Source organism: Lampris incognitus, chromosome 8, assembly GCF_029633865.1.
Source record: "Lampris incognitus isolate fLamInc1 chromosome 8, fLamInc1.hap2, whole genome shotgun sequence".
NCBI lineage: Eukaryota > Metazoa > Chordata > Actinopteri > Lampriformes > Lampridae > Lampris > Lampris incognitus.
In genome coordinates, this window is record NC_079218.1 from 8,283,813 (window position 1) to 8,299,589 (window position 15,777).

The window sequence follows — 15,777 nt, forward strand, 5'->3', positions numbered from 1 at the left end:
TTTTTACTCTGTCCCCATAGATTGGCTCATCTGTCCGGGGATGGGAGGTAGAGGGCTTTAAGCCAAAATTAATGGAAAATTATTGGTTGTGCTTTAAATTTCAATTATTGTTTCTGTCAACATAATTATAATCCTTATTTTGTGCTCATCCCAAAGACATGACATGCCGGGGTGTTCCTCAAGTATTGTCACTACACTTTCATGTTGGACAACACCAGGGAGATGATTCAGACCAGTTTAGTGCAGGTTGAATTTACCTGCACTACATGGAGGGAAGTGGGAAGATGGCGGCGTGAACTCATGTTTGCAGCAGCTCCACCCAGTACCGACTATGCAGTGTCTTTGTTCATGTCAACGTCTAAGTTTGTGTCAGTTGTGAAGTTTTTATTTAGATCTTAGATTATTTCTTCTTTTTTTTTCGTTAAATGGCTGGGAGAGCTGGCGTTGGATCGGCAGGGAGAGCTTGGTCTGCCGCGTCCGGTGGGCCCAATGACCGCGTCCTTGCCTGGAGCTGTGTCCGAAAAGGAAGCACCGAAGGCGCTCTGACGGGACGCAGAAGCAGGGCAGGCTAAGCTAACTGCTAGCCCATGCAGACCAGCAGTTCCGACAGTCATACAGGTGAACATCATACTTTGCATCAGTCACTTTGTAGAAATCTCATTTCTGAAAACAATGTCATTTTTTTTACATTACACAGGTCCGTTGGAAGTGTTCCACTCTGTCAAGTCATCCACCCATCCATTATCCAAACTGCTTATCCTGCTCTCAGGGTCACGGGGATGCTGGAGCCTATCCCAGCAGTCAGACCAGACCCTGTCAGACCATCACAGGGCCAACACACACACACACACACACACACACACACACACACACACACACACACACACACACACACACACACACACACACACACACACACATTCACACCTAGGGAAAATTTAGTACAGCCAGTTCACTTGACCTACATGTCTTTGGACTGTGGGAGGAAACCGGAGCACCCAGGGGAAACCCATGCAGACACGGGGAGAACATGTAAACTCCACACAGAGGACACCCCGGGACGACCCCCAACATTGGACTAACCTGGGGCTCGAACCCAGCACCTTCTTTCTGTGAGACGACCGGGCTAACCACTGCGCCACTGTGCCATGTGTGAGAGTCAAGTGAAGTCTTCTGCCCTGTGATGGACTGGCGGCCTGTCCAGGGTGTCTCCTCATCTGCCGGCCAATGACTGCTGGGATAGGCTCCAGCATCCCCGTGACCCTGAGAGCAGGATAAGCAGTTCGGATAATGGATGGATGGATGGATGGATGGAACACTTCTCCTACATGGGCATGAGGGAAAAAGGGCAACAATGAAAATATTGTGAGGAAGAAGAAGCGTGCCACTAACAGAAAACATAGAAAATACATATTTTGTTGGGTTTTTTTCTATGTAGTCACAATTACTATGACACTTGATGTCAACGCAGACAACAATGTGGACAATTTACATTGTCACATACATCCCAAATTGCTTTCCTTTTTTAATTTTTTAAATAAACTGAACACTTCACCCTCATCATTTTAAAGGTGATGAAAATATGACAGTGAGCACAAGTTCATCCAAGTCTTCATCTGTTGTGCTTCCCTATATATCTTTTTGGTCATTTCAGGTGAGGTGCAAAGGAAACATGTTTACTGTCAGAGGACAAAGCAATAGGTTGTGAAGACACTTAACGAACCTCACACGCACAACTTAAGGATGTGCTTTGTTGAGCTTGTCATTGCATGAAGATGGGACCCTACCTTTGCCTACAAAGTGTGGACGTCATCACTCCTGCTCCCTCAGCCTGCTGTTCCCCCAAACACTGCAGCAGTCCCCAAACCTTCCAAACAAGAACTGCCAAGCACCAGTCCTGTTTTCCAAAGTAACATAATGAGAAGTCTAGCAAAGTGGCTGAGGAAAAATAAAAATACTGGGCAATTCAATTATTGGCCCTTTGGACTTATTTCCCCCCTGTCAGCAGCTTCATAACCCATAATTTATCATTTACATTCTCAATTGTGCAATACTGACTTAACAGTACAGTAATGTAACTTTATAACTGCAATATTTCATCGGTGCAACACTCTGTCGTATATGTATACTGTATCTGAACTGCATTCCTATTGTACATTCTGCAATATTTTTATTTATTATATATGTAATATATATAATAAATATATAGTACAATGCACATATTTTTACATATGTCTAATTTTTCTGTTTTTTATTATAATTTCACTTAAGCTTATATACTATATATTCCCTTCTACAATGTGAGTAACTGTACCATGACCCAGTTTTCCCATGGGGATCAAGAAAGTATTTCTGATCTGTTAAGTTCAGTAAGTTTAGCCACGCAAAACCTGAAATAGTCACTGAGTTTGAAGTGGGTGTTCTTCAAAATGTCTTTTCAGGCAGACACGCCAGGCTGCAGATAGATCTAGTTCCCTTTGAAATAACATCTTGGCCATGGCATTTCCTGAAACTTTGTCTTACAAAAATATAATAATTTTGTACTATACATTGCAGGGGTGAGACAAAATATAAAATATTGATATGGGAATATATTGTATTACTTCCTTTTGCAATATGTTATCGATACACTGGCACCAAATATTGATATTTGATATCAAAATATGCAGGCGCTGTAGGCCCAGATAGCAAAATTACTGTGGCCCGGACCCATTCCACACCCGACACTTTCATCCGGCCCCCATACCGCGTGGAATGATGTGGCACTTGGGCGGTCCGCTCCTGTTTGCCAGATCTGGGCCAGAACCAAGCCATAGCAATGCCGCATGTGCCACAGAGTTGCCAAAGGTGGCCCATATTAGTTTTGTAATATTTGGGCCATATGCACCATTTACCACACGGGCCACTTCAGGGTCACATTCAGATTACATGTTGCCGAGAGCACCACATCTTTGCCAAAAAGGCCCATGTTTGATTTGGCATATTTGGCCATATTTGCTGTTATACATGTGGGCCACTTCAGGCTCACATCCATTTTGTCAGGGCCAGAAGGAGCCATCAGTGCCGCATCAATGCCTGAAGTGGCCCACATCCGGATGCTGTCTGTGGACGGATTCCCCCACCAAATTGACTTACCAGAGTCACTACTCCATGAGTCCTCGTGGCGGCGCTTATGAAACGAATGAGGGCACCGTGGTGAAGAAGAAGAAGAAACTCACAGGAGGAAAATGGCGGATAGCGGGAGCGATTCATGGAGGTACCGTCAACTTTCAAGTCGAACACCTGGATCCGCTTCGGCTTTAACCATACTGATGGGACAAACAAAACCGGTGAGGACTACGCGATATGCAAGAACTTTCTCGCGAAAGTTAAGTAAAACCATGGACACGTTATCCAGCAGATATAAAAATAGGCATTTTCTAGGAACGCCAAGCTAGTGGGGGAGGAAGTGTTTGTCTGCTCTGGACACTTCCCTAGGGTGCCGTAAGAGGGCGCCAGTGTTTACGTATGTTGTGCATTGCTGTTTCCGGTCTGGTTTCGTTGCCCTCTTAAAGTCTGACCACAGCACAGCGAGACTCCGCGTTGCTCCTGTTTTATTACGTATTTCGAGTTTAGTACAGAGTAAGTCAGTGACTTCCGCCCGCGAACTGAACAAATTGGACTTAACAAACTTAACTACCTTGTTCGTCATCATCCTGATTTCGTGGAGAAAACAGCGAAGGTGTGCACAGCTGGGGGGCGGCCTACCGTAAATACAATGTTTGAGATGAAGCTTCCGTTCACATCCCTGAGGGCTGCCAGTATTACTGATGTAACCGGTTATTTTCTTGCCCGGTGCGGGATTCGATACGAGGTGTGCTGCGCCACAAGGCGACATCACTAACCGCTCGGCTAAAGGGTCAGACCCGTTAGCTAGGAGGCTAAAGGGTCACACCCGTTAGCTAGGGGCTAACGTGTCTTTTTAGTAGTTTACACTAACGCCCCTTTTCCACTAAACGGTACCGGCTCAACTCGACTCGCCCGTTTTTCCGTTTTCCATTACTGGACAGTACCGGCATTTAGGTAACTTACCACTTTTCTGGTACCCACCTTTGTCGAGGTTTAAAAACCAAAAACGAGCGGGTAACCAAAATCAATGCAGACCTCTGATTGGTCAGAGAAACGCGTCACTTTGTAATTTCGGGTTACTGCGTCATCAATGCGCGCTTGGGATATCACCCGGCATTTTTAAATACCGAAGCGGTCGAAAGCGGAGTTATCTTAAAAGTACATTTTGAAATGGGGGGGGGGGAAAACGGAGCACCGAAAATCCACGCTGTGGTCTGTCGAGCAGGTACAGACGTTTCTTACTATGGTTTTTTTTTTTTAATTTCCCCCTTTTTTTCCAATTTTCTCCCCAATTTGTATCCGGCCAATTACCCAGCTCCTCTTGAGCCGTCCCGTTCGCTGCTCCACCTCCTCTCCGCCGATCCGGGGGCGCCCCGACCGACCAGAGGAGGCGCCAGGGCAGCGACCAGGACACATACCCACATCCGACTTCCCACCCCGCAGACACGGCCAATTGTGTCTGTAGGGACGCCCGACCAAGCCGGAGGTAACACGGGGATTCGAACCGGCGATCCCGCGTTGGTAGGCAACGGAATAGACCGCTACGCTACCCGGGCACGTTTCTTACTATGTTCTTACAATGGTCGCGTTGAAGATGACGTCACATCAGTTTCACCAGGCGTCGCTATTACGACCAGCTACGGTCATGGAAAACGACACAGAAGCGAGTCGAGTCGCGTTGAGCCGGTACCGTGTAGTGGAAAAGGGGCATTAGTGTAAACTACTAATAAGACACGTTAGCCCCTAGCTAACGGGTCTGACCCTTTAGCCAAGCGGTTAGTGACGAGTACACCCCGTATCGAATCCCGCACCGGGCGAGAAAATAACCGGGTACGTAATTATAGATTTAAGCCTCTGTGAAGCCCGACACAAAAACCCCGTGACGTGTCCGAACGTCCGGTAGTCTCCGTAACGTCACATCCTGTCAGACTTGACGCAGGTCTCCGAACCAATCCCGTGTGCGCGCGCGCGCCGCGCATCCGCGGGAGGGTCATGGTCAGCGCGGAGTCGCGTGACAAGTTAAAGCGGGAAGAGACGAGGAGAGGAGGGGAAATGGCGGAGCGCGCAGGGGGGAAACTATCTTTTGGGGGGTTTTCCAAAAGAGAAGGAAGGTGAGCGTTTAGCCTATGTAGCAACTTTTCAGTAATGGTTGCCTGTTGATGTATGATATGGATTGGGAGAAAGAGAAATTCTCTTCATCCTGATTGTAGGCGCCGTTTAGCTAGTGGGGCCGTACTCGTCTGATCCCGCACAGCATACGTTTATTGTCCTTCAGCAGGGGTTTTTTTTTCGTAAATAAATCAAGTTTCGGTTAAACGAACCAGAACGTTAACGACTCGTTCATTTTACTATAGGCACAAACAAAAGTTAATCATATTGTTGGTCCTTGGCTAACGGGGTCGTATCCTTTAGCCCAGTGTTTCTATACCGGGGGTCCGCGGACCCCTAGTGGTCCGTGGTGTAATTGCAAGGGGTCCGTGAAAATAAAATATCTTTAAAAAAAGATCCTATGACATTTATAGAAATAGGATTATTTTGCTCAAATGTGACTGAGACCTTTATCTACCTAAACTATAAAGGGTAACAGGACTTTTTTCTCTAATTACATCTGTTTCACAAGTGTAATTTATTGTATTTTAATAAGAGATCTCGCTCCCGTTTGCATTGTTAAAAGTTACTGCATAAAAATTCTGTTGTTACATATATCTGAAAGTTACTGAATACATATTCTGTTTCGTTACATATATCTGAAAGTTACTGCATAAGAATTCTGTTGTGTTAACTATATCTAAGTTACAACTGAAAGCTCTTATTTTTGCCCCAAAGAGTGAATAAATGCTATAATGCAATTTAAAATGCAGTTTCTACAAATTGCAACCCCCCTCCCCCAATATCAGGTGGAGGGGTCCTCGGGGTAGATCAAAAATATGCAGGGGGTCCAGGACCCCAAAAAGGTTGAGAACCACTGCTTTCGTCGACTGGTTAACGTAGTCGCTTGCGGGGCGGGAGATACGAGTTCGCGTCCCGGCTATGGCGGGTCCCGCAGTGTCCCCCTAAATCTCTACAATGTTGATTTAAATCTAAATGAACTGAAAGTAAAACAATTAACTCCGTTATGTTTGGGGGTATTATTTAGATACTACTACAGTTAGGTTATGTAATGTAATTAGAATGCAATCCAATCCAATTGTTAATCCAATTATGAGTTTCATGTCGATTTCTCATGTTTTTTTGCAGAGGGTGGCAAAGACGAGCTCCAGACCGAAGAGTCAGCAGCTGAGTCAGAATCAGGTGTGGAAACGGGTAACAACAATTTGGTGTTACTTTGTGTGTCAGAGTCAAAGAGTGATACAATTTGGATTAGCTAAAATGCTAATGCTGCTCGTGCCTGTAAATTGGACTGAATTTTGGCAATTGCAAATGTCAGTATAGACAGGTCAGTGTCATGGTGTGATACAATTTGGATTAGCTAAAATGCTAATGCTGCTCGTGCCTGTAAATTGGAATGAATTTTGGCAATTGCAAATGTCAGTATAGACAGGTCAGTGTCATGGTGTACCTTTTAAAGTTACACTGAAATAACAAATGTTTTCATTTTAGCTTATTTTATCATGCCATACACAATTTCGACTTCCTGAAAAACATAAAAAATATAACTCTTTCGTGGTGACTTCATCGTAATGTGTATCACAAGGTACATGAAAATTCCTACCAGAGTAGGAGTAAACAGTTTTTGAGGTACACATTTCAATTTTTCAATCATTAAGACATGTACTTTGAATGTCAATAGAGGATGAGGGGACAGGCGGATGGAATTGTGGACGTACCTTGATATGTACAACTTGAAACTTTTCACCCATTTGCTGGTAGGTGCAGGCGAAAGTTTGTCGACAACTCTGTGCATGTCGTTGACATTTATCCATGGTAAATCTTGCAGGCATCGCGAAAAATATGCCATTATCAATAGCACATGCCAACAAACAGGAAACTGGTATGACCACTGCAGTAGAAACTGGAAGTCAGTGGACTGCAGTTATGCACAGTCAGTTAACACATACCTGACATGTACCTGCAGCCAACTTTGATAGTAATTAGTGTGAAAATAAACAATTCAAGTTTGTGTGTGTATATGTAGCCCAATTCTTTTGTCTGTCAGCCCAAACACCCCTTGAACAGTCTCTGTGTTGTGTTATTTTTTAATGAATATTGACTCCAGGGCGGACGGAGGGAGAAGACAGTTGTACAGATGGGAGACAGGAGTCCTGATGGCGGTTGAGGCAGAGCAGGTGTTCTGCATTTATTAGCTTCCTCACACACAGCACCACTCGCAGCATAAAGAGGCAGCTTGTAACACAAAACGGAACTCAAGTTTCTGAGACCACAAAAATAAATGAAACATTTAAAGAACTGCTCAGTCCATATGCTCAGCTGCTCAGTCCATATTTTAAAAACCCAATTATGCGGGCAAACAATAGATACGTGTTTACCTTGTAACACAAAACGGAACTGGCTCTACAGTAGCTCGGAGGGACAAAAGACTCAGAATTCGGAAACACTAGAAAGAAAAAATACGTGCCGACAATGCAAGACCCCCCTCTGCCGGCGATTAAGTGTAACTCGCTTCCTATACACACACATATGTATATATAATTAAAGCAAAACGTTATTTATTCAATATTCACATAAATGTTTACCATATTGCACATAATTTGACAAGACAAAGTCTAGATCAGTCCCAATATGCTTCAAGGTAAAAGTGTCCACAAAGGCTTGCATATCACATGGTCAAAGCTTGTCCGTTGCTTCATCCGCTTCAGCATGCCCTCTGTACTGACCATTGGGGAAGGATAGTTGGCTGTTATGTGATGTACGACACAGACAGGCAAGAATATGCAGTTCCCTTTGCCATGTTTCTCCCCTTGTAGCACCCCCTCAACAACAACAGCAAAAAGCAGCCAGACGATATTGTCTGCAGAGAGCAAAAGACTGGAAAGAAGGTGGTTATTCATCAGGAAGCTATGCAAGTGTTGCTCATATACTGTAATGTTAGCAGCTATTCCCAGAAAGTTGAATCAGTTCATCTGGACACAAGGTTTAGTGGGTGAAAAGTTTCATCATTCATCTAAGTGACTTCGTCAGTCTCGGCTGACTGCAGGTATCCCCGACCTTATAAACAGCACAGCTGCATAACAACTGAAACTGGCGATCGAACACAGTTTTCATGTGCAAATTTCCATGCATATTAAACCGGTAGCCAGTTTTGGTTATAATGCAACTGTGCTGGTTTCGGTTTTTCACAGTGGTCATTGTAATTGCAAGTTACCCAAGTGAAAACAGCAAATAACGTAAGGGCAATGATACACTAGACAAACTAAAAATAAAAATTCACAATGTTAACAGGCTATTGAAGGATAAACTTAAATTTGACCTAAAATCACATTTTGCCATAAATATATTAAATGTACCTGTACACACATGCCCTGTGATGACCTGGCGGCCTGTCCAGGGTGTCTCCCTGCCTGCTGCCCAATGACTGCTGGGATAGGCTCCAGCAGGATAAGCGGTTTGGATAATGGATGGATGGATGGATGATTGGGCAATGTGCTTGCCAAAGTAAATTCAGTGAGACATGGGAAAATTTACTATAGAATTGATCTGGGTAACAAGTGGTTGCCATGCAATCAGTACAAATGTGTTGAGAAAACCACTTGTCCAACATTGCCATGTATCACCACACTAGCCTATAGCTATTACTTTGTAGGCCAAAACATAGCCTACTCACTCAATGGTCGTCTGCCGTCACAGCCCTGCTGGTCTTGATTGTCTTTTCCAGTTCATCTTTGGGATCCTGAAGAATGTATCTAACACACCTCTGTCCATGTGAGGGGTAAAACTTTCATGCACAGTAACGCATACACGGGCTGTCTCGGGGTCGGTGTCGGCAACAGCATGCAACAAAAACTGCCCACGCTGAAATTCATTGCAGCAGATAGTTTCAGCTTCTGTTTGCACCACTAGTCGCTGTTTGCTCTCGGCAGGTCATAATCTGGATGGTCCCCACCGGCCATATCCAATGCACCAGCAGCCTCTGCCTCTCTGCTGCATTTCTTGGGTCATATTACTCTGGTTCGAACAAATATGGTTGACTATCCGAGTCAGCCAGAACGCTGTAAAATGTATCCTCGTCCATAAGATCCTCTGCACTCCCATTTTGGGATGCCATTTTCACTGCTGGAAACATAGCTAGCTTGCAATACAAGGCGAAGAGAACAAGGAAGGTTTTTTTTTTGAGTGACATCTACTAGAGCACGCCCCCAGAGGTGGAGACTAGACATCCAAGCTGAACTTTCCTGTAGTTCTTCCTTGACACCAACTACGTCACCAGCACGTCAAATGACGACACTGGTGCCGGAAGAAGGCTAAATTTTGCAACTGTGTCCCAGAGACACAGAAAACATTGGCAACAGCTGCAGACGTTTTTCACACTCTATCCCAAAGTCGGATAGATGGAGATAAGGTTGTAAATCGGTATAGTGGTCCTTTAAGGGTATTACAGAGTAAACGTTGCTTAAAAATGTATTTGCCCATTTTAAACTAACGCTTGTTTCTTTTCAATGGATGTGTCAGGAGCTAAGGCTAAGCTTCCTGAAGGGGTTAGTAATACACCCCCCCCCTCCAAAAAAATGCTAGAGTAGTGACAGAAAAATTAAATTTTCTCTTTCTGGAAATGTTTTGTAAATGTTTTGTTTGCTTTTACTGCAGGGTTTCTTGAGGGACCCAGACAAGTAGACCTGCGAGTACAATAGCTGCAGTCGGCTTGGTCTCATGCCACAGAGGGAGGAGACAGAGACATGCCATCATTTTATTCTGTCAGTCACACTCATCTACGACTGGTGAGTCAAAGTTTTCCAGTGATTCATGTCTGTGAAGTAGAAGAACGATCGACTGAGGTTACTCTCAAACTCCTTCTTTTTTCCCCCTGTTGCCTCTATTCTCCCACCCCATTAATTCACTCCGCCTTTCTCACTCATCTCTTTGTCCGTATACCCTTTCCTTCCTGTGTGTTAATTGCTGTTGTAATGTACCATTCATTTCTCCATGGAGCCTGCAGGACTTCTCCCAGGGCCAACTTGTTTCTGCAGCAACTCAATGCCGATCTTGGGAGACCTCCAGGATGTTGAAAAAAGAAAAAACAACCTTAAAACACACACACACACACACACACACAGAATTTCACCTGCGGGCCAGCACAGCCAAACAGGGGATTTCACCACAGTGATGACGGGGCACCGGCTTCCTTCCTGCACCCACATAAATCTGTCTGTGGGTTCTGTCCTATAGTCTTATATTAAAGCTGTTTCCATGACAAACTGCTCGGCAGGGGAGGGAAAGCTGCCTTAGAGTACAGGAGATAGTTGGACTGGGAGGGAAAGCTGTGGTTACCATTCACTCTCCTTGATCTGCACAACAGACCAACTGACCTTTTACTGCCAATGTTTTTAAACTCGTTGCCACCGCACGGGAGTTGTTGATACTGAAATGCTTGTCGCTGCACAAATGTAAACAAACCGGGGAGGTCAACACATCTATAATACATCACATTCATGTTTTTCACCATTCCTGCATTCCATTGCTTGTTTGAGGCGCACATAGCGGAAACAGAGATGGTGCCGTACCTGTCGGGTCGCACTTTTATTTTGCTGCGTGTAAACAGGCCCTTGACTTTCATTTCTTTGAAAAATGACAAGAATGGACTTGTGAGGGCATTTCTCATTTGAGTGAAGAACTTCTGTCATCTCAGACCCCGTAAGCAAGAGGCTGCAGACCTTAGGCTATAATCACACGCACACACATGCACACGTGCATGCACGCACACAAACAAACACACCCTCACAGGCAAGGACCCACACAAACACACACAAGTACATACAGACTCATAAAATGCTATAAAGCTGAGCACTGTGACAATCTAGGGGACCAAAACAACACTACAAATGCCACAGTTACAAAAGTCAGCCGTAACATGGAGTTATATTATCATACTGTTTAATTATGAAATTTGAAAATCGGTATACAAAAACTTATTTATTTTTCACACATTGAAGCAATCAAACAGATTGTCTTTTGTTGGAGTGGGTATTTAAAAATGATGGAACAGTGCACTTTTCTACATGAATGTTATTTAAATCCAAACACTTAATCCAGTTTTTGCTGACATTTCATTTGTATGCAGTCAACACTTTTTCAGCATTTTCAGATTGTGGTGCATTGTCCCTTCTTTTTTCTTTTTCCTTTTTTGATTAGTCTGCTAAATGGTGTTCATGCTCTTTGACAACCTTGGATATTGTAGTCAAGCATTTTGAGGGTTTTTTCTCCAATTTAATCTTTTTTTTTTTGCTCTTGGTTCATATCATTGTGAAAATTCAAATTTCTTGCATCACAACCAGCATCATGCAATAAAGGCACTATAGTATATCCGAGTACGAAATGATTTTAAACTGATCGATTTACATAACAGAACTCGTAAGCAGGAGAATAGTAACATGTAACAAGTAGTTTAACAGTATTTGTCCCATAATTCACTTATTGAGTAGGGAAAAAATAATGTCCTACAAGAACATTTGACTCAAACATTCCTCCGTAGGGGACAGTCCTACAGTGCTGTTAACAGAACATTCTTTGGATTTTGACATTTTGAAAAGCAGTGGTACAAAACAAAACACCCCAAAAAAATTATTACAAATACATCCAACATTCTGCAGTCTAGATTGCCATTGCACTTTTATATATACATGGGTGATTACTTTCAGGTGACTATTTTACAATACAACAGTTCATTGGTGGGGTAATACTGATTTGATGGCAATAGCGGTAACACAAAAACTTCACATCAGCCTTCTTCCTGAGATCATTTGACAGTTTTGTTGTGTTTTCAGCCATCTGTGGGGCTCATGTCAGTTGATGTAGGTGCTTCAGTTTTGATGTCAAAGCAGGGAGAGGCTGTGCTGAGGCCCTGGCTCCTGGAGATAGCTCATCTGCCAGGGTAGCCCCAAAGCTGGAGAGGGTTCGATGAAAGTGTCCATGTAGCCTTGCGAACAGGGGCCCCATTGGTATCCCAACCCCTCTCCGATCTGAGGGTACCTGAGAGGGCTTGGTGGATGGTCGGGGGGGCTGCTGCCTCCACCGCAATGTCCATGTGAGTTATAGAGCTGCCCCTCAGCGGGGTAACAAGGGTAGTGTGGTGATGGCGGGCATGAGGAACCAATGCTATCCATATAGACCAGTGGCTCCGTGGACAGCCTGTGGACGTGCGAGCCTTGTTGGGGTATTTGGTGAGAAATTGGTGTGTGCCAGGGGACATAACTTTGGGGCTCCAGACGAGGAACGGTCACCCTGGTATGCTCAAGTCTCGATGCTGCCATTCCAGTGGGGCCCATGGTGGACCTGTTGCACTCCCGGTGGGCGCAGGGCTTACTGGGAGGGTTGGAGCTTAGGAATACTGAGAGAGCAGAGATGCGATTGATGGCCCTTTGCAGAGTGGCGATCTTTGACAGCCGCTTGCCACTGAGATCGTGGTTGAGTGCCACACGCAGGGCGTTGAAGGCCTGGTTGTAGTCCATAATGCGTTTTCTTTCACGGACGTTGGCAGCAACTCGCCGAGCTTTTGAGCGGATGGGCCGACTGCGCTTCTTGGCCTGGCCTTCCTCCGGTTGGCTTGGGCTACTGGCTGAGCCCTCACTGTCTCGGAAAGGCTCCTTGGGACCACTATCGCTTTCCTCATCATCACCCTGGCCAAGCATGCCGAGTTCCAGCTCCTCCTCGGAGAAGTCTGACCCCGCCACACTGCTACAGCTCATCTTCAGTCCCGCTGTACAGTAGATACCACGCTGAAACTTCTGGAAAACAACTGTGGAGTTGTTTTATGATGGTGGCGAGGAGTCGCTGTAGTCTACACGTAGTCTCTTTTTGTTCCAAAGCTGCAAAATTGAGCTGTTGTTCTCTCTCTTGCTCTATCTCTCTGCTGGACTGTCGTCCTCGTAGTTCACCTGGGTTTGTCGGTAGGGCTGTCGGTATTTGCTGCAGCGCCGACAGCCCGGGTCTCCACCTCCTCTGACTCCTCTGGGGCCCTGTGATTACATGTATGTCTACAAGACAGGTTGGCCTGCTTTTTAAAGCTCCTGTAGTCACATGGTACAGTCACCTGTGAGGAATGGTGCTCTCTCGCTCTCTCCCTCTCTCTCTCTGGGTTTATGGGGGCCCTCCAGGCAAATGGCACTGTCACCTCCTCCTCCTTCTCCTCCTCCTATTCTGACACTCCCTCTCATCCTTTACAGGATTTGTTAGGAGTCTCAACATTTCATGTCTGGGTAATACATGAGCAAATGCATACTAGTTATTTGGGAATGACGACTGAACATACCCTCTCATTCCTTTATACGGAAATCAGTGGCTCTCTTTTTCCTCTTGTTAATGTTTGTGTAATCCCTGACATTAACTATGTTGTGGTTTTACCAGAGACTGTTTTTAACCTGCGGAGTTTAAAACGGTGGTTCAATATTATATAGTTGAACTCTTATTCGGTGTCAGATACTTACTTGGACTCTTGTTCCCATAATTCCTGCCTTTATAAATGCACCATCTGTTATGCTACAACACTATGACTGAAAATCTGTCAAAATTAAAATGATTTCCAATGCACACCGTGTCATGTGTGGCTCTCATGACAGTGTGATGGCATTTGTAACATTCATCTAAATAGTTGTTCCATTAATATTAGTCTCTGGGATGTCCATGACAAATTGCACATTTATCCAATCGGCCTAATCTCTGTTATGCCTCTTTCCCCCCTTTTTCACAGGTCTTGCAGGGGGAGAGGAACCTTCTTATCTATTACAGGTTAGATTTGTCCTTGCAGGTAGCTGTCTCCAGTGTGGCGATTCTCCCTCTTTCCCTCTCCATTCGGCTTTAAGGGCCATGTAATTTAGAGTAGCTTCCCTGCAGCCCGTCTCCATAAATCAGGCCTGGGCAGCACCTGAGGACAAGAGCAGAACAGGCCCTTGACTTCAAAGCTAGGGAACAAACAAGGGCAAATATTTTACAATTAGAGCCTGCTACTGCTGCTGGCTTAAAATATCGATCCCTCATCATTTTACACAAGAACTGCAAGTCAAGACTACTTTTTCAAACTGGTCAGATTTACACTGTTGTGATGTCAAAACTTAAGGTGGCAGTTTTCTAGACTGCCATGTGAGGTAACGGAATGAGGTACATACCTTTTAAGAGCAGACCCTCAAAATGATTTTTCTTCATTCTTCCAATGCATTTGAGTGGTGCAAGCCGGGGAAGGCCTGTATTAGCAGTGTGGTTTGGAGGACAGTGAAAGGGAACTGGGTGACCTTTAGCAAAGCTTCTGGCCAAGTGCATCAGGTCAGGTAACTAAAGGGTAGGCTCTCAAATGGGGAACTGGGGGTCATTGAGAAGCATTACTTCCTTCCTGCCGTCTTCTTTTTATTGAACATGTTGCAGCTCTGAGACGCCAACCTTTAGAACAATTACAGCCCAGAGTCTCGGCTCTCAAATCACAACTATCAATCTGAGGTGGGAACGTTTTGCCAGATCGTTTCACTTTTTTGATTTTTAATTCTCATTACAGGATCTTTATTTAGTGATTGCAATCTCATGAATTGTGCAAGACCAGTTGAACTGATACAATGACAAGTGTCTCATTGCATTTATGTATTTCTTTTTAGGCAGTCCCATCAACTGCACTGCACTGCACTGGTCATAAGTTAACCACCAAAGCTATTGTGCTCCACACGTCTGTAGTCACCCGGCAGATATACAACAAGGTCCTCTGCATACCTTTATAGCTGAAAGTGTCGAAATTGTTCAACTCATCGTAGAATGTAGTCACTCAGCTCAAAAGAGGGAGCAGGCCTTATCGTCAGCTCTGATTTATTGCTTCACAAACATGTCAGGTTTACTGCTGCGGCGTAAAGAGCATGAAGACTACTGACTCGGACTCTCCCCGTCCATTCATTTTGACAGGTGACAAGACACCGGCAATTATCAGCCGCCGGGAATAAATCACAAGATTTTATCACGTACCTCACCGTGCCCTTGATGGAATAACCATTTTCAAGTGAGGGGAACCTGTCCAATGCTCCCGAACCTGAGATTTGTAAATCTCCTGCTCAAGCCCCCATAATGACTGGTTGTTACCTGTTCATTATTAGAGGTCTGTGTGCCAAACGTTATAGATGTATATTTCCAAAGGGGTAGTTAGGGGTAATAAGTGAGTATGGTCCGGGTTCGCTAACCTTGGCTTTGCAGTGGTATGTTAATGCATGTTTTTGGTGTCTGCCATGGAATTTTCTCACCTCAATAAAAAGCCCCCAGTCAAAGGGAGTGCTGCCCGTTATCTGTGCTCTTCCACTATTTGTCACACCACAATCTCTCCGGGAATTGTTAATGTGTCTAAGAAAATAAGGTTATCATCTGCACACTGCTACTCTTTAGTGATTTATACCACTCCTTTTTATTGCATTACTGCAAAATATAGTCCAATTTAATTCTAGCTTTTTATGAGAGAGAATTGGAACTGAAATTTATGATTATTAATGTTTTTGTGCAGCAGTAAATAAGCAAAAGCATATCCCTAAATAATGA

General features: G+C 44.5%; 1 protein-coding gene across 1 annotated transcript; it reads right to left on the bottom strand.

Annotated features, from left to right (window-relative positions):
• Positions 1-12,092: 12,092 nt before the first annotated feature.
• bhlha9 (basic helix-loop-helix family, member a9) lies at positions 12,093-12,965 on the bottom strand. The gene has a single exon (XM_056285523.1). It carries the CDS (start codon positions 12,963-12,965, stop codon positions 12,093-12,095), a length of 873 nt encoding a protein of 290 aa, XP_056141498.1.
• Between the last annotated feature and the right edge of the window lie 2,812 nt (positions 12,966-15,777).